The following is a 27,689-nucleotide window of genomic DNA, read 5'->3' as shown; positions in this document are numbered from 1 at the left end:
ACATACCCTTGTTTCAGCTATTGCTGAGCAGTGCTGCCACAGTACCAAGCAAGGTCTTTTCTAACACCCCACTTTTCTGACACCACCCCATTTCCAGCAGGCTGGGAGTGCCCAAGGGACTGGGAGGGGACACAGCCAGGCCATGCATTAATTCATACTGTGCTAACCCACAGAGCTTGGATATGAGTATTCTAGTAAACTGCAACCTAACAAACTGAAAAGATATATAATGGCATTAAACTACTTAAACGAGCTGTAACAGATTCCACAGAACTTAAATTTCCTGAGCCAAGGAGGCTCATTTAATGGGGTAATACTTGGAAGCTTTTTGGAATCTGTTGCACTGATGCCAGAAGGGAAAGGACGAGTACTATTTCTTAGCTTGCTTCTGATTTCCTGCGTGACTCTCAATTGTAAAATGCTCTCTCTGTTCTTACCTGCTGATTTTTTTCCTAAAGATCATCTCGGTAATAACACCTCTTGCCGAAGAGCTGCAATTCAGGCCTTTTGTGTAGCCTCACAAGACCTAGGACAATTGTAACACCTCAAGAGGCTTCCTCAGATTTTCAGTCCTATACTACAAACTCAAGCTATCCATTGGCAAGAGGCTCTTGCACTAACTTTCTTTCTCCTTCCTTTGCCTGCACTATGACTCCAGCATACAGGTCCACATAAGGCCTTGTCTCTAACCAACAGTCACCTGTCCTTGATTTTAAAGGACCAAGGTAAATCTGAGCCAGGATGCAGATGCCTGTATATACATAGTTGTATACAGCAACATATTCACAGAATCATGGAATGGTTGGGGTTGGAAGGGACCATAAAGATCATCTATTTCCAACCCTCCTGCATGGGCAGGGACACCTTTCACTAAACCAGATTGCTCAGAGCTCCATCCAAGCTGGCCTTAAACACTTCCAGGGATGGGGCATCCACAACTTCTCTGGGAAACTTGTTTCAGTGCCTCACCACCCTCACAGCACATAATTTTTTCCTAATATGTAATCTAAACCTACTGTCTTTCAGTTTGAATCTATATGTTGCGAGGGCAAGCACATCCTAAATGAGTGCTCAATCCTTTGAAGAGGGACAGCAGCCAGGATGTGCCCTGCTGGACTTTGCTGGAGGTATCTGTGATGATACCCACCCTGAAAACACACAAAAGACAGACACACAGACAGCCCTCGCTGTTGCAACAGACTTTGTACAGAGATGCAGGCAGGCAACAACATGAGATGTCAGAGTGTCTCAGGAATAAAAGGAATTATGAGTTTTGTCCTAGGGTGATCCAAACAATTTTGGACATGAATTGAAACAGCACCTAACTTGGGAATGGGATGGTCTTTGCTTGTAGGGATTTCTAATATGGGAAAACAGCAAGAAATGGACATTGTCACTCTGGTGGGAAGGAAGCCATGAGAAAAGTAAGGAGAAGCAGTTCCGTAGGGCAGAAAGAGGAACTCAAACAAAGAATGAAAGGAACTAATGTTGCTAATAGGTAAAAATGTTATAATATTGTAGCTAGCGGCAAGGACACATGGCCTGAATGAACAATTACAGTCAACTGCGTAAAAGGTATAAAAAGCTTACTGAAATAATTAATAAGTGTCTTTGGTCTCACCATCATGTGAAGTCCCTAATCACCAAGTCTGCTATTCTGACACATATCAGCAAAGCAAATGCCTTTACAATAATAAAGGCTATTTCAAGTTTTGCTTCTCTCTTTTGCAGACGGCTTGGTCAAACTTGTTTGGATGAGACTTTAGTGGAGATGCAGGTGTCACGTACCATGGCTACACCAATGGCAGAAGTTTTTTACGTGCACACACAGACTACTGATCATGCAGATACACTACCAAACACCCAGGTTATGCAGTTAACCCTGCAATCATCTGAAGCTGTGAAATTCAACTTGCGTCCCACAGCAACTCTGCTGGCCGAGTGCTGAAAATGCTCAGAGAAGAGGGTCTGTGGATTGGTCTGTGAAATCTAACAGAAAACGGTGAGACCACAGACTTGTCCATCAAGAAGCTCATCACAATCATCATTACTGGCTGTTTTTATATCCAGCTCTGGTAAAATGCTTATAGCCCTGTTCAGAAAGAATCTGGAGAGGAATTTGCTCCACTCTTTCTGCAGTCCTGGCTGGCTGGACAGCAGAGCCAGCTCAGAACAGGACACCAAAGGCCTGGTGTGCTGCTCAGTTTCAGAAGATCCAAACTGGGCAGGAAACCAGTGGAATATGTTCACAAGTGTGCCTGTCAATCTGCCTCATGGGATCAATGCTGGATCAACTCAAATGTCCCCAGACTCCAGTCACAGGCATAAAAAGAGAGGTTGTCTCAACTTCCAGTTCCTCCCAAGTCAGACCACACTCCTAGTGTGTCACAAGGCCAAAACCTCTACAGACAAGAAATCTGGCTGCTAAATTGACATTGCAGTGAGACTACCTTTGTGTTTTCACCCACAGGTTGGAAGCAAAACCATTACCACGGTATTTTGAGGTAATCACTGAACACCAAAAACTGCAGGGACAGATCATTTCCCTTAATGGAGAAAGGAAGAGAGATTTATGATTTATTATGATAATCATAACTGTAAATAACAAAGGATTATTTTTTGTGAAATTACTTGTTCACCTTTAGTCAAGTTTTGGCAGTACTTGGCTGCTTTTCTTCCTCCTAGTAAAAAACTACGAATACTCTCTGCAAAAGTTGAGAAGTATATTTTCTGCAAGACTTAGGCTCTGTTTAATAGCTACAAACAGACAATTATTTGATGTTAATTGACATTTTAATTTCCAGTTCCTTCAGTACACCCTACTAGCCAAGTTCCCATTCAGCTATTAGAGGCCTAAGTAAAACTCAGGACTAGTTTTAGCATTTATTGGAATGTGCTACTAGAAAGAAAAGGTCAAATGTGTACTCACAGTAAAGCAGCACCAATTCCTGTCAAGCAGAATGAATCACAGCAGCAACATCTGTTTAAGAGGGAGAATTTTGTATACACTTGCAACGTAAAATATTCCCTTTTCCCAAAATATATTCAAAACAGTGGTTCACTATCCAGGGAGGAGAGGAGACACAGCACCTGTACTGTCTGTGCTGCTGATACCACAGACAGCATTCCCCGCCAACATGAAACACTTACCCTTTAACAAAAAAAGAGTCAAAAGATTTTTTCAGCAGTACTTACTGCCCCTGCCCCAGTAGGAAAACTAGCTGTTCTGTTTCAAGTCTATGGAGGCAGATGAGAATGCCTACTCACCCTACTGAAATTTTATCCTTTCTGCTGTTTCTATTTGTTTAGAAAAATCCATCTTGCAGTTCTAAGAGATGCCTAGAGTTAGGAAAAAATGGCTTTCAGTGATTCATTTACACATGCTGGTACCCTGATAACCACCATTTAAAAGGCAGGCTCTATGGAGGTAGAGTATTGCAAATCAGTTGCTTGTCTTCTGCAGCTGAAATATGACCCAAGATGACCTTTTCTCCTTTTAAACAACATCCAGTGCAAATGACTGATGTTATATATATCTACATACATATCACATATGTATATACACACACAAATACATATATGCTAAGCATGTTTTTTTTCTTTTATAAAAGCACTAAAAATATCTAAATTTATAATCAAGAGCTTAATCATTTAGAGTCCACATCATATTTCCATTTTAAAAACTAAGCAGTAGATAAGAGGAAACTGATGAAATAGGAGAAAGAATTCAAAAGGCACATCATTCTCACGAAGCTGAAGAACAAAAGCAGATCAGCATTGTGGCAAGCCTATAAATATTTGAATATAACACAAGACAAGCCCTAAAAGATAAAGGATACCATTTTCATAATTTTTATCAATCAAGTATCTCATCTTCCTCTGTTAGGCTTTATTTCAAGGCCCAGCAGCGTCAAATGACATGGTAAAAGGACAATATCTCTCCTGTCAGACTAACGACACTCCCCTGGCACAGGTTCAGACACACTCAGGAAGCCCAAATTGTCATATCATCTCTGTTTACCTAGGGAAAAAGTGCTTTTTACCTAAGGAAAAGAGGCTTTCTGTATGGTGCACCTCTTCTGAGGGTGAGAGAGAATTTCACTTTGAAAGGAGTGCTATTTTACTGTGAAAAATCTGATAAAGCATTTCTTCCCATGCAAGGATTTTCTTAGTAAGGAAGCAACAGCTGTAAGCTACAGCCTCACAATTAAATACTTGCTGGCTTGTCACAAACAGAGAAGCTCCTTGAAAAGCTCTGTGTAGATGGAAGGGACGTCCAGAGAAGAATCTTTTCTGGCAGAAGACGTGTCAGGTTGGAGAAAAGTAGCACAGACAACAGTAACAAACCCCACAAAACTAAAACAAAAGAGTTTAAAGTGGTCATGTAATTGTTAAAAGCAAAGACCCAGTTCTCTAAAATGAATGACAGCCTGGTCACTGACAGATGAGAAGTGAGAAATTAACCTGAAACATGCTTCATGTCAAGATGCAGACATATTTTCTTTAAGACTTTGGATGTTTGATTCAAATAAAACCAGAAAATATTTCTCTACAAGGAATGTAAAATGTCTTAAATACATAAGCTTACAAATTTGAAAATGAACCAGAGGGAAAAAAGTGAGACAAAAAAATTGAGGACTTCGAAGACTTTCCAAAATTGTGAGGTCCTTTCACGAATAGCCCAAAGAACATTCTGTAGGTCAGAGCACCAAATGTTTCAAAATTTCCTATTTATCCTTTGGCAGTAGAACTAACTAAATCCTCACACAGGGAACAATGAGGAAAATTTTCAACATCTTTACTTTGAATGTCACATGGTCCATGCATTAACAAGAAAAACAAAAGTTGGCAAAAGCAGGTGAAATTATAACTTCCAGATTTGTACTAGGTAAACTGTCTAACTTGGGAATAGTAAATACCTCATAGGTGAAACAAAAAGGCTGTGTGTTTAATTCTCTCAATTTCTTCAGCAGAAATGATAGAGGCAGTTTACTAATTATACCCCACCTGAATTGTCTGAAGCTTCAAACTAAGAAAGCTGACACAGAAGAATAAATATTCATTTCAAGAGGTATGGAAAGAGCAACTCTCTTTTCAAAAACATTTTAAAAACAGTTTGTTTTTATATGTTACTTGATGCATTCTAAATGCAATACAAAGAATATATAAGAAGTTGTTCCCCACCACCACCCCTGCCTTAAGAAAAACATTAAAATTCCTTGGATTGTATCATATTTTCTAATTAAAAAATAATTTTTCTTTCTTTTTCTCTGTCAAATGCTCCCAAAGGGCACCAATGTTAGTTTCTATGTGATTCATAGTGATGTGATTCAAAGTTTATCTCATGGGCTTTGTCTTAACATTCAACTGAAAAGAACACTTTGTTACATCAAATCCAAATTTCTGAAGTTATGCAAGACTTCTCAGACTAGTCCTGAAATGTGTAGTCCTTGATACAACATTACTGTATTTTTATACACAGTATTAATGGAATACTTTTTTTGAGGAAAAAAAAGGCTTTAGAGGAATTCTTAAATATCCCAATGATACTTTTATTATTATTTTAAACAGACTTGTACATCACACAGAGCTTAAGAGCATGATTATAAAAAACAATCACTATCCCCCTTTATGTTTTTTAAATCACAGAAGAGTTTAAGAGCTGAGTAACTTACACAGAGGTGATAGCACTTAGATTTCTCTGAGGTCTTGACAATACTATGTATCTCATAAATCTAATTCGTGAAGTAGAGAATCACAAAGGTCACCAGGCAGAGAAGCCTTAATAAAGTATCCCCATTTATCTTTCCAAAGTGCCTTTCCTTATCCCATTATTTGACAGACTCATATTTACAGATCTGAGTTGCCCAATCTCTTCAGCCCATTCTGTGCTTCTCAAAACACACAGAGCAACCACAGAGGCCCTTTTTCTCAAAAAAGTAAGACCATCAGGGAAAGTCTATCAGACTGTGTAAGTATCAACATCTATATGTAAACAGAAGTAATTAGATCTTCAGTAAAGGCAGTTTCTTCCTTCAGAATAATAACAAACAGCTTTTGTGAGAAATGTAAAGAGCCAATATGTTCAACACAATACCCCTGTGTAAGCCCTTCAGAGATAAACTACAACATTAATGCCTGCTACAACAGTATTTATATATAGGCAATTGGCTCCATGAAAAGGAAATATGTGTTTTATTGCAAACAGTAGACTTCAGACAAATAGGTATTTAGAAGTCCAGTTTGTTATGATTTTATTTAAACAAAACATGACTTTAACGTTTTCATGCAACATTTGCACTTAAGTCTTAAATAATCATGACAAACAGAAGTAGTTAGAGAATGCACTAATTATAGACCTTGGTGAATATACAAAAAAACCTCAGTATTATAGGTTATACAAAGTAAAGAACATCTTGAATACTTCCCCAAAATACTGCAGCAGCTGAGACACAGTGATATGCCTTAAAAGGGCATAGGAATGTAATTTAGAAATCACATGAGACCTACCCCTTTCCTTTAATTTTACAAACAAGACAAAAGCAACATTCAACTCCACACACTGATTTTTCAGATTATATCTATGCAGTACCTTGAGTTTTATCCAAATAGTAAAAGTTAGACACATTTATTAGTAAACAATTATGCGGTAAATCTCTATTACATTTCTTCCTTGGTATTACCTGGAATAGTCATGTTATTTAAAAGTGGGCAGGTTTGGTACTTTTATACTGATGTCACCGATATTAATATTTCTTGGGATCTCTGGCAGATTCATATTCTTTACAGCTGAAACAGCCCGGGCTGGAGCTCCTGCTAAACCAGCCTGTATATAAAGTGAGGAAAAATGCAAGTCAGGAAGGTTGGTCACAAGAAGATTCACTAGCAATATAAGTAGACAACTAACTTTTCAAGTAATTCCATGGTAACACAGTTAGAAAGACCAGATGGTAATTGTGTTTGGAATGAAATGGGTTACTTGGAAATATTAAACCAGAAAGAGAAAACAGTTCACATAATCCTTTTTATATGGTAAAACATGTAATGTCAACTTGATGGAAAAGTATGAAGGGGAGGAATAGGAGGCTTATCAAAGCACAATGTAATGTGCACGTTCTAGAACAGACAATCTTGATGTTGGATGTCCAATGTGCTGTCTGCCTCTTACCTATTCTAAAAGTTAACGTTTCACTGTTGACTAACATTGCTTACAGGTTCAGAATATGTGACCTCAAAGTAACAAGGTGCTGAATGTCAGTTGAATCAATGACTATATATATATATATACACACACACACAAACACACACACACACATATATACATATGTAAAAGGTATTTCGAAGTGGCTTAGTCAAAGAAGAAAAGGATAAACACCTTGTATTTGTGGGTGATAAAAGGCGTGCCGACAGATCATTTCTACAAACCAACTAGAATGATCTGCTGTCCCACAGTATCTAGTTATACACTAAAACATCTGCAGCCCTCAGGCACACTTGAACATTACATAACAACCTGGTTATGCCTGATTATGCCAGTTAATGAAACTATTAAATTAAATTAAATAGTACTTATTGCTTATTAAATCCCTCTACCGTATGTAGTCTCCCTTCATGCAAAGCTAGAGCCTTTCTGTATAAACACGCAAGTTTTACAATATAGAATTATTGACTTCCACTCAGTTCTCTTTCAGATAAAGTCACTGCCAGGTTTACATACTAGCATATCTTATGAAATGCTAACAATTCCTAGCTCAGAGGCCTTAAGACATAAAGAAAATTATCCTTCCTTATTGCTTCAGAAGAACACCTCTCCAAAACCTTGTTATTTTAAGGACTACTAGAAAAAGGCCAAATAGTGTTACTGTATTTGATGTGAAAAAAAGATAATATTAAGTATGGAAATGTTTCCCCTACAAGTTTAGATTCTCTGTGCATTTATAATTAGCTGTGTGGTTTTACTTCAGGCTTGCCATAAAAGTGTAAAAATAATTTTTGTTCTTGCAAGAAAAAAGAACCATGGAAGATTTTAAAAACCAAGCTCTTATTTGCAGAAAAAACAGCATATTCCAAATTATGTGAATATGTAGAAAGAATTAACTTTTATTTTGGTATTTTAAAAGTAGGATTAATAATATTCAAAAATAATAAAAACCACAACACGATTTACAGAACTACTACAGTTTTAGAGTGTGGCATCTTGCAGGTCCAGTAAAAAGGAGCAATACACAAGAAACAAAGCAACATGCTAGAAACTGTTAAAAAAAACCAAACTAAACTTGTATAAATGAAAGGTTTTCATTAAAAGTTTGTCAGAAACTAAAGAAACCAGTGCATTTGCAGATAAAATAATTCTGAACAAGAAATACAGGAAAACAAGAAGAAAAACTTAGAGAAGGTTGTGTCATATTTGGTTATTGAAAAGTGTTGGTAGATGGCTACTGCTCAAAGTATAACCTTTTCTGATCCTTGCTTTTCATTGAAATTCATTGGAATTACATGATAAAATTACTGAGGAGTACACTTGACTTCAATGGTGTCCAACTAGACTACTGCTCAGAAGGAGACAGACATCCCATACACTTCTCAGATAACAACTCTACTTTTTGAAGGCTGTCCAAAAAAATATTTTCTCCCTTTTACTGCTCTGAGAAATAAATGTAAGGTCAAGCTGATGTAAGATTTCCACTTAAAATCCTATCTACTGTTCTTCTTTCTCCCTTCAAAAACATAACCCATAGTCAAAATAAAACCGATTAAAGTTTCTTATTTTGAACTAAACCTTTTGTATCACATGGAAAGGCTAAAGCATCACAGATCCCTACATCTTAGTCACAGGAGGATTCCCAGTACCAGGAACAGAGACCAGAAAGCCATGAGTCATCTATTAACAACATCTCCCCTGCCAAACACTCCTCTATGAGACACGCCAAAGTTGCGAAAAGCATGTGGGTGTAGCGGAGAAAGCTCAGGAAACTTACATCTCTAATGTAATCAAATACTCTCACTTTGGCCCTGACAGAATCCAAGTTAGCAGTTCTCAGAAGCCCAGACTAAGTTAAACTAAAAAGGTGCAAAAAAGTATTTTCAAAGCCTCTTTTTCCTTGGTTTCCCTTATCGTCATCAAGTCGATCAAATTGTTCACTTCAGAGACTCTTTCAATTGCAGTATCTTCATGAAGGGGAAAATCTGGACCTAACAGAAGTAGTATTAAGAAATACAAGTATCCAAAACCTGTATCCCTGAACCTGCAATATCTTATAGGAGCAGTATTAGATATTGCAATTTCTTACTATTTATTAAAAAACAGTGCAGGAGGCATGAAGCTGCTCAACACTGTCCTTTTATATTTGAGAACTTGAAAATACTAACTTCAAATCAAGATGTAACTACCAGTGAAGTTTTATTAGATAAAACAATAAATGCTTTTAATCTTTTAAATTCTATATTCAGTAACTGGAGAAAAGTTATTTAAGCAAAATCAAAAGTGGGGCAATGTAAACTGTTTTCCATTGAGAAGATGAAAATACTAATAAAAAGCAATGAATTATACCATTTATAACTGAAACAATGGGAAATCGGAAAAATATCATAAGTGATGGACATGGTCCACACAAACAGGCATGGCTAGCAACTCAAAAGAGAGATGCCTTCTGGGTGACTAGGATGGAGATTCCTTACCCTAATTTAATGAAAGTTACTTATTCTTAATAGACAAATAACAGTTTTAGTATAACTGGTCATCATTTTTACCTACCTGCAGCTATCCTCTTTATACAGACTTACAGTCCCTGCCTCCCGCCCCAATGGCATAGGATACAATGGAGACACAATTGAGAATTATTTAAAATACCACAATTGACATGACCGTTGCCCTTCCACCCCCCTATACAGTCACAACTTCCAATAGTCATTTTTCATGAGGACCATTCTGGAACAGGATCAGCGTACATCCCTGCCAAAACTGCTACCAAGTGTCAGATTACCTCTTTCTTTGACAGTAAGATTGTCTTTCACTATCATATGCTGGAGTAAAGATTTTCAAACTATTACATTCTCTTCTCTTGTACTTCTCTGTATTAAGTGAGTATGTAGAACAGTGTATATATAATATGCACAGCAGAATGCTATTTAGCACAATTAATACAACCCTGTCAAACACAATACAGTATTTCTAAGAGAGAGCAAACAGTTCATAAAAAATGTCTAATGGATAAAAAGACTGAAAAGTACTTGCACTCCCAAGATGGATAACTAATACAATTCAAATGCTACTTTATCTGAACTCCTTAGCATTCCTTTTTAGCCTGTCTAACAGTGAACTAGTATGCAGTTCTTCCATTTACTTATCATTTCTTGTACACAAAGTGAACTGTATTTACAAACACAAGTGTACTACAAGAAGTACTTCCAGCCCTCTGTGCCTTTTAAGAATTTTCTAGAGGTACCTGATTAAAAGAGTTCACTGTTAACACTGAACTCAACAAGCTTCAACTGTCTTTCTTAACACATAATTCAGCAGGTAAGTTGGTAAGGTGTAAAGAAAAAAATCTGTTTCACTTGAATAAAACCAAAACATGTAGCAAGCTTTAAACGTGCAGTGAATGTCACAGAGAGCAAATGACTGAAGCAAGTGAAAATGAAACTTCTTAACACATATTAATGAAATTTCAGAAATACAAAACAAATTGCATACAGCTGGTATTACAATAAGCCAATACATCACATTTTTGCTGCAGCTGCTTTGTACTCTCAATTTAATTTGTTAGTGAAGGTTGTGCTTTTATGTTGAAATGCTGCACGTTAAAATGTCAAGTTCCATTACTGCAAAAAACGCTTGTAAACACGTTCATACACTTTTAAAGTGAAAAAGCAATAACATATACGCAAAAAAATGATGCCATTTTATAGACTGAAACAGACATATTTAATAACAGAACTTTTACTATACTGGTCCTGAGCTATCAAGTGAGAAATATGAGCTGTCATTAATTTACTTAGTTCATTGTTAATCACTATAGAAATCAATTTTCTTTGTTCTTATCATCATCCTTTCTCATAACGTCCCACAGATAACTTCACATAAAAGTGAACCCAGCAACCTTGTTTTACTCTTTAAAAAGAAATTCAGGTCATTTGGGAAAAGTATTGCACATCACAGACACTGTTAATATGCACATACAAATGAAAAAAAATATTCAAACTGTCATCCCAAATAACTCTACACAAAGCTAGCTAGCACTAATATATAAGAATACACAGCCTACTGGAAAACAAAATAATGAAGGCTAGCACTTTGCACAACAAGCCACCCTTTTCCAGATATTTTGGAGGTACCAGGACCTCTCTGCTGCTGATGCTTCAGAGCAATGCTTCTTTTCAGAACAAGTATGACTTCAAAGCAGCAGGGTTATGAAATCATGAAAGGATGCAATACATAATATAAAGGAATGATCATGTCCCCTGCTTATGAGGTTAAATAAATGAACATAATTAGAGAAAAAACAAAATGAAGTCTGCAAGTATATCAAAATGAGGCCAAACAGATAAGAAGACTTAAGACATACTCTTAGAAATTTTAAGCACTTGAATCACAAAAGGAGTAATGGATGGGAATGATTAATTATTTCTTTGTTTGTTTTTCATTGCCAGACCCAAAAATAAAACCAGAATATGTGTGAGCAAAACAGAAAAAGAAAACTAGCTTTGCACAAAGAAAAAAAACCAAAAAAGAAACCAAACCAAAATCTTGGAATCAAGCTCCCTAGTGTTACCAATGAAATACAGACTATATGTTAGAAGTGTTGATGTATTAGGCAAAGAAAGATCACGTGCTTGATTTTCTTCATGTGCTGTAGCATACTTCAAAATTATGCTGTAGCATACTACCCAAAACTACTTTTAACTAATGCTTTTACAACTCAGTGCCACTAAATCCAATTACAGAATTATATTTGTTGAATTTTAAAGGTATTTCAGTACTTTATCCTAAAAAGATCACATAAAAAGTAAAGAGCAAAGCTATTCATAAATTACATAAACTTCATCTGCTTAAGATTCCACCTATTTAAAATACCTGCAGTTTGAATACACATATACTTAAAATGAGTGGAAATTAATTTTGAAGTACTGCCATTAACACTGACTGACATTCAAACTGTTGAGCTGAACTCAATGTTTCAAACAACAAATGACAAATGACAATGACCATAAACTGAACTTCAAACATATATTTTCCTCCTTTTTCTGTTCCTTGTTAATATTCATGTTCAGTGACTACAGTTACCAAGATATCTTGGAGCAAAATCCAGTGATTCAGCTTATAGCAACAGCAAATGTACATCTGAAGTTGAGTACATGCTGACGGCCGTTCTCATTTTATGTTTGATATACTTAAGGTTGGATAATCAACTTTGGTATGTCTATGTCATCTTTACAAATTGCACTGATAATTTTATTCTCTATGTATAAAACTATTGGGTTTGTTGGTTTTGGGGAGGTAAGGGTTAATGTTTCCTTCATCTGAAGGTTATTCTGAAACTTCTCTTTGCAAGCAGGTAAAAGTTCTTTGTTTTCACTTGGAAATACTAAATGGTTAAGCAAAAGAGTTCACATTATTTATTTTAGATTATCAGTGACAAGACTGTCCCAATGACAAAGCTATGTCATCGTATCATAATTTTGTTATTTGTGCGTTCAATTTTTATTGAGATTAATTTTGCAGGGTTTTTGGTTAATATTCACACAAGTTCGTACTCCTTTGTTTCTTAAACAATGATACAAAGAAAAGTTAAATTCTAAAATGCAGGAAGAGAAACAAAATAAAAAATATGATGTCAATGGAAAGCTAGTAAAATACACTATAGCCAATAAAAAGATGAGGGAACTACAAGAAACTAGCACAAAAAGTAGGCTACAAGGACTAATATGGGTATTTTTACACATAATTTTTGAGTCTGGCCTACATAATTTATTGCCTTTGACATCATTTTGCTTTCCCTTTTTGTTAAAAGTATATTTTTTCTAAAAGTCAGCAATACCTTTGTCTACCTGTCCTGTCTGGGAGACTGAAAGATAAAGGTCTGTAAGAGAGAAGAATGGAAAGAGCTAGAAAAGATCAGGAGGTTCGGAAAAAATGAGGCCCAACTTAAAAGTCTAAATCACACGCGGTTGAATACTCCAAATAGAGAAGAGGTAGCCCAGGTTTACCTACAATACTTCCAGAGGCTCTGAATAAAATCCCAATGACCCCTCTCCCGAAAAATTCCCTCCCTTTACACAACAATCCTTTGGTTCTAGAAGGATTGACCAGAAACCCATTCAGAGATAAATACTAAACTGAAAGGCAGGGAAATGCAATTAAGACAACATTTCTCAGGGCAGAAATAGTTTCCTTTGTAGCCCATCCAAGCAATATAAGAGCTGAATCACAAATCAAAGCTAGGGACTCCCTTATAGTGGTTTAAATAATTAATCTCTGTTGAAAACATTAACAAATTCTTTGAGCTAATAACTTTGCTCAAATATATGTGAATTTATTAAATACATTCAGTCTTCTTCACTAAATTCGAACTGAAAGCCTAATTAGAAATCTAGTGCATAACTAAACAAATACCTAATGTCAAATGGCTAAATTCTGTATATTACTGGAAGCCAGGTGGGCACAATAAAAACTGAAATATTTCTTAAAATGCAACTCAGTTATAACTTTATTAGTTTCATTACTTCAGCTATAAAAGAAAAGGCAAATTACTGTTGAAGTAGCTGCTTTATGAATGCAAGAACTATGATGGAGGTCTAAAAGCCAAAGAGACTAAAGCGACAGTTCTGTAGCACAGGAGGCACTCCTATAAACTACAGACTACATCAATAATTTCTAAATTTTAAAAATAATCCGTTTTTTTAAATTAAAGAAAACTAAGAAGATCCACTAGTTTTGATTTCTTAGTGACCAGCATTCAAAATTTATTAACTTATTACTGAGTTTGATTTACATGGATTTACTTGTATCTTGAAAATATGCGTTCAGGAAAGACATACTGGAAGATTTACTATCTTGATCAAAAAGACAAAAGGAAAAGAAATAGCAATCAGGAAATTTCTGTGGATACATATGAAACAAATGATTAATGATCTGAAGAAATAGTTACCAGGTATTGTGATGTATCTCAGCATTACAGTAACTGTTAAATTTGAAAAGAAACAGTCACTGAACTAAAAAAAAAAAAAGTATTTGTTGTGAGCAGCCTGTGAAATGTTCTACTCCATCCAGTCACCAAGTGTTTAAATTTATCACTGCTACTTCTTTACCTTCTATAATTCATTGCTGAGTGTAAAAGAACAAGTTGCTATTTGCTTTATAAACATTCCGAGTTGAAGATGGTTTTTTATATCTTGAACCACCTATTTTTATACTAAAAGTATTTTAAAAGAATGACTTACTGATGAATAATAGTAAATAGCAAAGTATTGCAGCTGGCTGCACTGAACTGGTGTGTTTCAGATGACCAGTCAGAGACTCGGCTACAGTTGATTTGGTAACAGAATTCACATAATTAAGCACTTTTGGGTAAAACCAATATGTACATAATACATGGTAGGACATAGCTGCTCAGTGAGTTCAGCTTTTGGGAACACTATGCTACTTTTCCATCAAATAAAAAAAAATGTATTCAGAAGTTATTCAAATATAGTAAAAATTTATGAGAATAACTCCAAATTTGAGAAAAATATTATAATGAACATTTTGGACATCTTCAAAAATCTACAATGCAGTACTTCCAGATACATATTGCTACATACTATATCATATCATACCTATCTTTTTCTTGTTTTTCATATATTGTTGTCCTGTTCTTGGATACAATTTGGAAGTTGTGCAAAACAGACAATTAATTGTATGAAAAAAACTTCAGGTGGCACAGTGTGAGACTGCAGAATTAGGAGAACAGTATGCACAGTACCAGAAAAAAAGCTGAAGAATTCATTTCTGTGCTGCATTTGAGTTAAAACTGAAGGAAGTTCTCTGGGTCATCTCCTAAAATGGCATTTAGTTCATATTTATGCCACCTGCAAAATTTCAGTCTACTGAGCTGACTTCAACTTTAGAAACAGTCTCCAATTCAAGCAAAGATTTGTTGAGAAATTTTAATATTATGCTTTGAAAATCTGATGATGTGTTCTTCTGTGGAATTACTCTCATCAATAAGAATCAAACACAGACTTAGCTAAGAGGTACTAGCAGTACTTTGGCTTATAAGGCATGTCTGATGATGTTAAAGGAATGATAATATTCTGTGTCATAATTAAAGTCATTCTAAAATCCTTTCTTAGTCTAAGTGTCTTTCCTAAACACAGGTTCAACAATTTTTGAATTGAAAAGGGTTTCCCACAACTTACGTGAGCTCCCTCACTCAGACCATTATAGGCATATAGAGAATATAATTTTCTCACTCACTGAACACCAAAGGTTCAGACTGCCAAAATCGCAGAATTCGTATTTACTTTAAAGGGTCTAAAACTGGGCTTTAAATTCTATCTAATCCATTTCGGCCTGGTTTACTTTTTTGTGTTGCAGTATTACTATTGTCATTTATTTCAGGTGCTCAAAACATACTCGCAGACAGTAGTCTTTGTAGACACTTCGTAGACCTTTATCTGATTTTATTTTGTTAGAGTCAGTAGTCCAGCATAGTATACATGTTGGAAATAAAAGGGTTTCTGCAAGACAACTACAGAAGTATCTCAATAGCAATGGCACACAATGCTATTAGATACAAATAGCAAAAACTAAACAGCAGTGAGTCTAAGTAATTATTACTTATGATGAAAGGTACAACATCCTCAGACACTGCGTAAATTTCTGACATTATAAGCAAGCAGTTTATACTAGGTAGTTTGCTAGTGAAGGACAAATAGCATTTTATAGCATGCAGTTACTACAACCACGTTTACAGTTTACAAACTACACCGTGCATCGCTCTTACCTCAGATTTCTCCAGTTTATTTTGAGCATCAATTTGAGTGACAATTTCATTCATGTTGGTCTCCAAAACCATTCCACCCATGACCATTTCAGCCAATATATTATGGACCTAAAAGAGACCAAAAGAGAATTTAAAAATGCAAGACGTCCTCCAGATGTTATTCTGGAGAGAATAACATCTCTCCAGATTGTAGATCTCTTCAATCTGGAGAGATGTTATTCAGATTCCTCAATGCAGGAAAACATATATTCTGTAAATCACTTAATTAATGTTAGCAATTAATTTTAAACCATTTGGGAACAAAGCTCACAACTTAATTTTCCTTTCTCCAGTACCTTGTTTGCTCATATCTCTGTTACGAACTCATCTTCTACACCATTTCACTTATCAACGCCAGAAGAAACTTTCACATTCCTCTTTCTTTCAGTTCCTGTTTTCTATCCAATGATTATGGACACAAATTCTAATTAGCATCAATAGCAGTAATACTCCTAGGGAGCAGTGAAGAAGGAGAACGAATACAATTCTGAATACAGCTTCTCACAAATAAATTTGCTCATAATTGAGACTGCATATGCAGATTTACAAATACTACATGAAAACAACAGCAGGAATATAATTTTTTTTCCTAAAACATACTCCTTCACAGAGGAAATCTTAGTATTTCTCTATCAAAACATTAAGAAAATATGCTCCTTAATCTTCTTAGTTATAAAGAAACATTACTGTCTAGCAGTTCTTCTGATATTTCACAGTCTTTCATATTCCAGAAGATATATACCAGAACATTTGCCTTTCCATCATCCAAGTTGCTTTAAAAAATGAAAACTGAAATTTCTAATTATGCTTTGAAATTATGAAATTATGCTTGGTTAGGAAAGCCAAAGGACTGACAGAAGTAAATCTGACCAACAAAATCAAGGTTAACAAAAAAAGCTTCTGTAGGTACACTGGTGATAAAAGACAGACTAGGGAAAATGTGGGTCCTCTCAGGGAGGATATAGGAGACCTAGTTAGCCAGGATGTAAATGACTTTTTTGCCTCAGTCTTCACCAGCCAATAGTCAAGCCACACAACCCAAGTTGCAGAGGGTGGAAGCAGGGACCAGGAGAATGAAGAACTGCAGACTGCAGGAGAACATTGGATCGAAGAGCATTTAAGGAAACTGAAGGTGCAGAAGTCCATGGGACCTGACAAGATACATCAACAGATCCTGAGGGAACTGGCTAAGACACTAACCATCATATTTGAGAAGTCATGGCAGTCCAGTGAACTTGCCACCAACTGAAAAACGAGAAACTTAACCTCCATTTTTAAGAAGGGAAGTAAGGAAGATCTAGGGAACTACAGGCCACTCAGTCTTACCTCAGTGCCTGGCAAAACCATGGAGTTGATCCTCCTGGAAACTATACTAAGGCTCACAGAAAATACCGAGGTGATTGGTGACAGGCTTCACTGATGACAAATCACGCCCGACAAATTTGGTGGCCTTCTATGACAGGATTACAGAGACTGTGGATGAAGAAAGAGTGACTGACCTCATCTACCTGGACTTGTGCAAGGCATTTGACACTGTCCCACACAATATCCTTGTCTCTAAACCAGAGACACGGAGTTGAATCTGGACCACTCCATGGATATGGAAAAAACTGGAAGCTCACACTCAGAGAGTTGCAGCAGCTCCATGTCCAAGTGGAGACCATCGATGAGAGGCTTCCTCAGGGAACCCTGGGACTGGTGCTGCTAAATATCTTTGTCAGTGACATGGGCAGTGGGATGGAGTGCACCCTCAGCAAGTTCACTGATGACACAAGGCTGTGTGGTGCCATCAACATGCTGGAGGGAAGGGATGATGCTGGAGGGACCTGGACAGGCCTGAGAGGTGGGTCTGAGTGAACCTCATGAAGTTCAAGGTCAAGTACAACATCCTGCACCTGGGTCTCAGCAGTCCTGAGCAGAAGTACAGTCTGGGCAGAGAATGGACCAAGAACAGCCCTGGGGACAAGGACTTGGGAGTGTTGGTGGATGAGAAGCTTAACAAGAGCCAGCAATGTGCATTTGCAGCCCAGAAAATCAACCCCGTCCTGGGCTGCGTCAAAAGCTGTGTGGCCAGCAGGTCAAGGGAAGTGATTCTGACACTCTGCTCTGTTCTTGTGAGACCCCAGTTGAATACTGCATCCAGCTCTGGGGCCCCCAGGACAAGAAAGATGTAGACCTGTTGGAACAAGTCGAGAAGAGTCACAATGATGATTAGAGGGCTGGAAGACCTCTGCTATGAGGAAAGGTTGAGAGTTGTTCAGCCTGGAGAAGAGAAGGCTCTAGGGAGAACTTCCTGAAGACTTCCACTACCTAGAGGAGTCCCAAAAAAATGCTGAAGAGGGACTTTTCACAGAATATATAGCAATAGGACAAGGAGGAATGGCTTTTAGACAAGAGAAGGCAGATAGGATATCTGGAGAAAATTCTTTACTGTGAAGATGATGAGGCACTGGCACAGGTTGCCCAAAGAAGTTGTGGGTGCCCTGGCTCTGGAAGTATTCAGATTTGTGTGTGCAGATTTGAGCAACTTGGTCTAGTGGAAGGTGTCCCTGTCCATGGCAGGGGGGTTAGAACTGTTGGATCTTAAAGGTCCATTCCAACTGAAACCATTCTATGATTCTATGATTATGCATACTAGAAAAACTTTATTCTAGTTTATTATCTATTTTCAGTGATTCACCAGTGGAGACTTAAAAAAAATCTTAACAGTAGTACTTATCCTATACAAATTCTCTGCTTCCAAACATCTCCAACTTAAGGATTTCTGAAACACAGACTGCTTGTTGCTTCTTGGTATACTATTGCATTTTATAGCTTCAGTTAGAATTTTTTTCTTTGGTTAACATATCTAATTACCTTTGAACCTACTTAAAATATTCTTGGTATCTATGATAAAATGGAACAGTGACATTCTATAATTTAGTTATCAACCACAAAAAAATATTTTCTTTGTTTCAAACTTCCTGAGATTTTATCTGATATCCCACTGCTCTTTATTTCTGACACAGTTGTTCATTTTCTTCAGGCTTGTTCTGGCTCTCCAACACCTTTCTTCTACATACTTCTTGCTTCTCTGACTCCAATATCTTGAATATTTAACTTTTTCCTCCATGCAAACTCTTTCATACCTTGGATCATACTTTCTCTATATTTTTTCACACTTTTAGTATGCAATATTGAAGACTAACACATAGTATTTAAAAATGTTTAAAGCATGGATTGCTTTAAAGAAGCTTAACCATTTTCTTTGTATTGCCTCATTTTTCTTTTAAAGGGAGAAGAATGTTTTCTAAATAACAGTATATAATTAATTATATTTGTTAATCTGTATATCACAGCTATGACCAATAATGTTATGTAACTATTGTAATCCTTTGACTTCCTTCTCTTAAATACATAAGTCTGCCCATATATGAGCAGCAGCAAGACAAAAATTTTTAATATTAACTGGTTTTTATTTTTTCATTGTAAATACATAATTAGCAAATACACATCAATTTCTTTTTTCTTATTGAAAAAAATCACTAATTATTTTCCTAAACAAAAAAATCTGAACTAAAAAAGCATTAAGTGACAACGAAGTGCAAAATACACTTCAACAGTCTATTCCAAACAGTGTTTAAGTGAAAAACTGAAGGCACAGGGAATAGACCTCATATTACAAAAGAGATCTGACAGTTGAGAACATCAACTTTTCAAAATCTGAAATTGCTCTTTTGTAATAAAAATTTTGAAGTGTTTTTACAAAAATCAAGAGAACTTCCTATTTGTGTTCCACGTATTCTCTAAAACCATAAACACATATTCTAGCAAACAGGGGGAAGGAATGCATCAAGAAAAAACTCTCCAGGAAAATTTAGCAAACACATTTTCTTGTCTTCAAGCAATTTGATTCACTGGGTTCACTGTTCTGGTCAGATAATAAACTCTTGGAAGAGATCACGATACTCCCAGGGATATTTCAATAGATGCCAAAAAACTTGTGGAAAAATAAAAGTATTTCCTTACATCCCTAACTGAATGTATTCTATTATTTTAGTTGTAAAATATTCTTAGGATAGCTTTCTATGATGCCTTTTCCATCAGAATGCATTGCACTCCTGGACTCAGTGTAGGAATCAGTACAGGACTGAAATAAATGTCCTCCTCCCCTTCTGGAAAATGCCTTGCTCCAACTACGGCAAGTTGGTTTGTTTCCTTGTAATACAGATTATTTTTAAAGACAATCCAAATTGTTTCTATGTACAAACTACACTCTCCAACACCCCAAATCCTCCTCTGCTATAGCACATTAGAAACACTATCTCATTCCCACCTATATTCCACTCTTCAGATGAACTTCTAGTACTATACCAATATTCCTTGCATAAGCATCTCTCTTGACCCCAGTTTACTACAAGCCATCACTGGATCCTGTACAGTGATAAAGGTCTGATGAAGGTAAATGTTTTCTTATAGAAATACCAAATAAAACGCTACTAGAGAGGCAACAGCTGTTGAGACTACATAGTTTAACTCTTTCACATGCCACATCATTTTTTTACGGAAAAGGTACTCCTTGGTGTTTAGGCAGCTCTAGCAAGAGAATTGCAAGAAAGCCACCTTCTACAGTTCCATCAAGAACTGAAAACACAGAAAAATTCTTAGCCAAATCAGCTAGCCAATCCTCACTTTTCTCAACACCAGACCATTCAAAACACAAAGATTTGAAAGGTTTCACCCCAAAAAGCTCCCACATTACTCCATTACAAGTGAGATTCTGTCTAGACCAAACATGCAGCAGCATTTGCTGTTTCCCCCCTTTGCACACTTGCAATACATTAACACTAGGCCACAAATATCTGATGAGAGAAAGTTAATGTGTCATAACTCAGAAGGTTCAATGCATTTTGCTTCTTGACTGCTTCAGCAGTTTAAAGAAAATTTAATACTATAATTTCATTCTCACACATACATCTTCCTGTTTTGTTCTCAGACCTACAAGAACATTGATGAACTCAAACTAGAGGAAAAAAAAGAAAGCATAGAGACAACATCAGATTAGTTACAACTGCACAACTAATGCTACTGTAGAGCTGGTAGCAGCCTTGCCTTACAACAGATGTTCAGCTCTCTTTATTTTTCACTGTATTCAGTACAGTATTCTTTTGTTGATCTATGATCAAGTAAAAAAATCACTGCCCTGGTTAACGTGATGCTCAAAGTTTTTTTAACTCAAGGTTTCAGTGATCCTTTGTTGTGGAACTGGATTACTTTGACTAAAATATCTAACTATTATTTAGGGTTCGCATTTTTCTCAGAGTTTGAAAATTCTAGTCTAAACATTTAATAGGATTCTCAGGCAGATTTTTAGATTTTAGTAAATCAAATTTTTAGTAAAATGAAACCGTTAAAATTCTTCCATTTGACAAAAAAATTTCAAGGAGGAAATACCATCTCACACCCAACAGAAAGTAAAATATTCTTCAAGAAATGTAATATTTTGAAGCACTTAAGTTCTCTATGTTTCTTCTCTAAAATGTAAAAGATTACTGTGTTAAGAAATAATCCTGAATGAAACACGTTACAAAGCAACAGTTTTGTACATATCAACCAAAGTATCCTTCAGCTAAAGACCAAACTCTTTCCCACAAAACAACTACAGTATTTTTGGTCTTTAAGCTCCAAGGCTCACATATATAAGCCACTAATAAATTGTTTTGTATTTTAATTTGCCATTTTGGAAATATCCAACATGTTCCAGTCAGACTAGAAATCCTAATGACTTTTCATTAGCGATGTATCAGTTCAAACAGTAATTGAAGGTCACATGCATTTCTCTATCTGGTCAAGGTACAAGCGTTTCTTCCAAAATGAGTTTCTGATTTTGAAACAAACTGAGTCAGTTTGAAATGGCCATTTCAGACATTTGATTTGGTACAACTTTTATTCTACTTTTTCTATCTTAATTTTCATTGACATCTTTTGCTGTTGATGCAAAAAGATGTTCACAGATGGGGAAAGGTGAATGCACTGAAAGCAATGGCAGGCACAAAATGCAACTGAAGGAATAAATACTATATATTCCATTCTCAGCATTTTAGATATTACACCAAGAGATGTCAAAGTCCTTTTAAATGAAAGATTACTATAGTAACAGCATTTCTCAAAACTAGATTAATAAATAAAACATTCCTTACAGATGGGAACATTCAAATAAGATTTTCCAAATATTTAGAAACAAAGACATAAAGTCTGTTTGAGATTTGGAACAGAAAGATCCACACAGCATTTAAGCTACATAATCATAGCATATGAAAGGCAAGCAACAACCTTAACTGGAAAACCTATAATAACTTCAGTTCTGCATTATGCAATACCTAACCATAAACAAAATAGAATACATTATTTCTTGAAACTAACCCTACTCTAAGAATATTCAGATGTCTTGGATTTTACAACTTAATGTGCAATATTATTATGCAAATCTCCCACATTATTTTATTGTTCCTCAGAAAGACACGTTCCACTGGTTCCACTGCAGCTTTCAAACAATAAAAATAATATTTTAACAGAAATGGTCTAGATTTCACTAATAAATAAATCACAGAATTGTTAAGGTTGGAAAAGATCTCCAAGACCATTGAGTCCAACCTTTGATAGACCACTACCATGTCAAATAAACCACAGCATGAAGTACCACATCCAGTCGTTTCATGAACACCTCCAGGCATGGTGATTGCACCACTTCCCCAGGCAGCCCATTCCAATGCTTGACTACCCTTTCAGTGAAGAAATTCTTCCTCATGTCCAGCCTACACCTCTCCTGCAACAGCTTGAAGCCATTTCCTCTTGTCCTGTCACTTGCTGCCTGGGAGAAGAGGCTGAGCCCCACCTTGCTACAAGCTCCTTTCAGGGAGTAGTAAACAGCAATGAGGTCCCCCCAAGCCTCCTTTTCTCCAGGCTAAACCCCACCTTCCTCAGCTGTTCCTCATAAAACTTCACCAGCTTCATTGAGATCTCAGGAAAGTAGAATCACTGCAGTTTCATACCAAATATCAGCTGAACCAAACGTTTTACTTGACAAAAATATTACAGGAGGTCATCACAGTACCTTGTCTACATGGAAAATTAAATCCAGTTCACAGACATTTTCAAAACATTTGTCTAGTGTTTCCACAAATACCTGTAAAGAAAAAAAAAAGCCAGAGGTCAAGCTTTAACAAAAATTCAATAATTTCATTAAGTGTGAGGTTTGAGAAAAGTAAGTACAGAAATTAAACAAAGGTCAGATTTTAAGGCATTAAAAGCATCTACAGAAATTATGTGGTTAACATTATTATGTCAACAGGATGTTATCTATGTAGAGGTCACAACTGTACACACAAGCCAGTTTATGTTAATACTTTGCTAAAACTCATCCAGTTTTAAAAAAGTCACATCTTGAAAAAACAGTAACATCACCTATTCTACAATTTTCTCAGCTGTGATTCAAAGCATCCCTTCCCTTTTCATTAGAACCCAACTATTAAGAAAAAAAAAAATCAGCTTTTCTATTACTGTTACTATTTTTAGCAATTACTACCTTGCAGGCATCTCCCAGTTAACCAGACTACTGCTAACTTTTGCTACACAGGCATGTGCAATGCAAACTGTCAGCATTATGCAAGTTTGCCAACATTACTGCTTCCAGCAGTACAGCACCTTTCACTTGACTCAGACTCATTGAATTCAGGGTGGACCAAGGAAAAAGGCAGCTGTCTTAATGTCACATCTGCTGATCCTGTCAGGCACAAATTTAGAAAAGTCTAGCAGTTTATAACCCCTCCCTGAATCTATAAGAGGACAAAGCAGAAAAATCAGAGCAGCTGCTAAACTCCAGCCACTGATGTTCCCTGCCAGATATGGACTGTGCACTACCTTGCTGTACAATAACAGGTTCTCTGGTGCTCACGTTTGCCTTTTTTGACACCAAGAGCACCACAGTATCCAATTAGGCCAGATAATGAAATGATGATTGTACATGCATTTCTTAAGCTCTGGAATGCCAATCACCGTGTGCTTGTGGTGAGTGCTGACAAAGACACCAGTCTTAGACAGGTATAAGGACAGTTCCCTTTATGCATGGGATAACTCCTACAGACATAGATGTGTTAACCCTCTCTAAGTTTGAGTTCGAGGGCTTAGGGCCTTCAAAGTTAAAAAGAATTTCTGTAAGAATTTACTGACCATTTATTAATGACAAATAGATAAGTTGCAACTTGTTGGAGATTTTAATCTCAGTTTTATATGTTTCAGAACCATTTTCTCACAATAAGCATTTAATATTATTTATTAAGCTGTCACTGTATGCAGGTTTTTTATTCAATTCTAAACCCAAACCCTAAAGCAGCAATATGGAGGATAAACACCTAATTTTGATTCTTTATTCAACATGATTTATTAATCCCATCTTAGTATTTGAGATGAACCAGATTTCAAACTGCCTAGGCCCAGAGAAATAGGAATGAGAAGCCATGTTCTGACATAGATCACAAATTCATTTAGGTTGGAAACAATCTCTAAGATAAATTAGTCAAACATTAATCCAGCACTGCCAAATACAGTTCTAAACCATGTCCCTAAGCACCACCTCTAAATGTTTTTTGAACACTTCCAGTAATGGTGACTCCATCACTTCCCTGAGCAGCCCATTTCCATGCCTGACCACCCCTTCAGGGAAGAAATTTTTCCTAATACCCAACCTAACCTCCCCTGGCACTATTTGAGGCTGTTTCCTCCTGTCCTACCACTTCTTCCTTGGGAGAAGAAACAGACCTCTCTGTTTCATGTTTCATGTAGTTCTAGAGTTCTAGAGTAATAAGATCTCCCCAATCCTCTTTTTTTCCATGCTAAACACACCCAGCTCCCTCAGCAACTCCTCATAAGACTTGAAGTCCAGGCCCTTTGTCATCTCCATTGCCTTTCTGTGGACTTGCTCCAGCACTTCAATGCTCACCTTGTAGTGAGAGGCCAAAACTGAACACAAGATTCCAAGGTGTGGGTTCACCAGTGCCAAGTACAGGGGGATGATCTCTGGCCACACTATTGTTGACCCAAGCCAGCCTTTGGCCTTCTCGGCTACTTGGGTACACTGCTGATTCATGGTCAGCTGCTGTTGGCCAGCACTCCCTGGTCCTTTTCTGCCAGGCAGCTTTCTAGCCACTCTTCCCCCAGTCTGTGGTGCTGCAGGGGAATGTTGTGGTCCAAAGGCAGGATCCAGCACTTGATCTTGGCCCATCAATCCAGCCAGTCCAGACCCCTCTGCAGAGCCTTCCTACCCTCCAGCAGATCAACATTCCCAACCAACTCAGGGTCACCTGCAAACTGGCTGAGTGAGCACTCGATCCCCTTGTCCAGATCACTGAGCCCTGGGGAACACTACTTGTGACCAGATACCAGTAGGATGTAACTCCATTCAACACCATTCTTTGTGGATAAAGGCCTGTTTCTACAGACATGTATTTATGTCTACAGACTCAGTGAAATGCGTTTACTTGACATAAGCCATTCCCAGCTGTCTACCTGGCATATCCATAAAGATTACTTTTACATCTGAATCCCTGATTCTCAGATCCTGCTTATACTGTAAAAGAGAAGAGGATCACACCCTGCTGTTACTATTACTACTATTATTGATGTCCATTTTAATGTCAAACTACACGTATTTAGAAAAAGGACTATTATTTCATATCAAAATACAAATCTGTAATTTAAAACTAGGAACATGGAGCATATTCAGAAGCAGACTCAAGACAATAAGGTTTGCTGACAAGTTAACTAAGTAAATGAGTATGCTTCTGTTAAATTATACTGAAGCTAAGCAAAGCAGATTTTTTTTTCTTAAAGAATTTGTTAATTTGTTGTGGTAATAACAATCTTCGATAAAGAAGGGATGTGAGGAAACAGAAAAACTTATATGTTAAGCAGAACAACTACATATTTGACAACCGTGTGCAGCAAGACAAATGAGCAAAGATGTTCTCTTACTTTCCTTGTACCTTAGGAGACTGCAATTACAAGGACAGTGCTGTTTGATATTAGCTGCAAGAAGAAGTATGAAAACAGAATGTAAATTAAATGCTTCTTCCAGTGGTTTTAGTTACAAGAGCTACCAGCTTGACACTATTTTTGAAAGAAAATATTCCTCTATATATCCCCAAGTTTGCACATGAATTCACATACTCTGACTTCAACATCTGTCTAGCTCCTTGGAAAACAAAGGAACATATTAAAAACAAAAACAACTCAGAAGTCCTAAAAAAAGCTCCCCACAGACACCTGTATTTAGTAGCAGCATGCATGCTCACGTATCAACATCACAAAAGTTTTATTTTTGTGACCTTCTTCCAGTAACTAGGGCTTCTATAACAACACTTGATTCATAGTTACAATGGCTACTTTTAAACCTTTACCTATTACATAGCAACACCATCTCATACTGAACGAACTCTCAGATCTCTGCTTGCAATGCATGACCAGCAATGCACAACAACGCTTTTTAATCTAAGCGAGGAAATCAGCTGGCACTGAGTATTCTTCAGAGAGATTTTTCACTGGCTAAGGATTTCCCATGGAAACTTTGGAAACTCTCTCAATCTTCCATTCAAAATGGAGAGTTCAGAGTAATGCCAGCAGTGACAACGTTTACATCTGTTATGAATAACTGGTCTTTTAAAGTGTTAGTCTGTAAGGTAAAACAGATTTTTTACACTAACATCCTTGGCCTATTTTAAGATGCCTTCAATTATCAAGACGGTAAATAAAATTAGAGCCACTTTCATCATAATTTTAGTTGAGTCAAATGAATCGCATGCTATGGCAAGCAGTGATAGAATTTCAGTACTTTAGTAATCACTTCAGATGCTGCAGACTTGTAGATCAATAATCAAAAGAGAAAACATATCAATTATTCTGGGACACACGTACCTTCCACACACATCAGTTCAGATGCACCTTGTAATGTTATTGGAAGGGTAACATAAATAAATGAGTCAAATAGGAAAACAAGGATGCACACACAATGAATTACTAGCTCCCCCTTGTGCTTCATTTTTGAAACTATAATCTTTTACAGTTCAAAGAAAAAGTCATGCGCATCTCCATGTAAGTAAACAGAAAAAAAAGGGGAGGAAAAAAAAAAAAGAAAAACCCTACACCAACAAAACACCGAATCGTTACTGGATATATACAAGCCAGGAGCGCTCTCTATTTGGCAATATGTCAAAACATAAAACACCACCTTTACAATAAAGGGCTTGTTTTTATAATAAGTAACATAACAAAGGAATAAAAAATACATTAATATTGGGAAGATAACAAAGCTAGCAGAAAAATCAGAAAATCCAATCAATTAAATGTATCTGGGAATAGAAAATGTCAAATATCAAAAGCAAGTACAAAGGATGAACTAAAAACAACAGGGGTGAATCATATCAAGATTATCCCCTCCTTCTTCCTTAGCTAAACAGCAATGGCAAATTTGAGGACAGAATTAATCCAATCTGCCCATGATGAGTTCTCATCCCAGTCATATGCCTCTCCCTTTTTTATTTAACTAGCACAAAAAGCAGCATATCTGGGCAGGATGCTTTGTCTTTAAGAACTGAGAAAAACATCTTACATGAATTGCACTTCATGCATCTTACT

General features: G+C 36.6%; 1 protein-coding gene across 2 annotated transcripts in view; it reads right to left on the bottom strand.

Moving 5' to 3' along the window:
- Positions 1–5,531: 5,531 nt before the first annotated feature.
- Positions 5,532–27,689, bottom strand: part of AP3S1 (adaptor related protein complex 3 subunit sigma 1) — a 31,136-nt gene continuing 8,978 nt past the window's right edge. The window contains exons 4-7 of one of the 2 annotated variants that reach the window (XM_027752145.2): positions 23,116–23,187; positions 15,984–16,091; positions 13,038–13,079; positions 6,740–6,826 (exon numbers count right to left, since the gene is read on the bottom strand). In XM_027752145.2, coding sequence (XP_027607946.1) covers positions 13,044–13,079; positions 15,984–16,091; positions 23,116–23,187 — 216 coding nt within the window. In that variant the 3' untranslated portion in view covers positions 6,740–6,826; positions 13,038–13,043. Of the gene's footprint in view, positions 6,827–13,037; positions 13,080–15,983; positions 16,092–23,115; positions 23,188–27,689 lie in introns of both variants that reach the window. The other variant, XM_027752140.2, reaches the window with a different exon arrangement.

Source organism: Pipra filicauda, unplaced genomic scaffold (assembly GCF_003945595.2).
Source record: "Pipra filicauda isolate LSUMZ 115617 unplaced genomic scaffold, ASM394559v2 scaffold37_size4185640_pilon, whole genome shotgun sequence".
Lineage (NCBI taxonomy): Eukaryota > Metazoa > Chordata > Aves > Passeriformes > Pipridae > Pipra > Pipra filicauda.
This window is presented reverse-complemented; position numbering and strand designations above follow the sequence as displayed.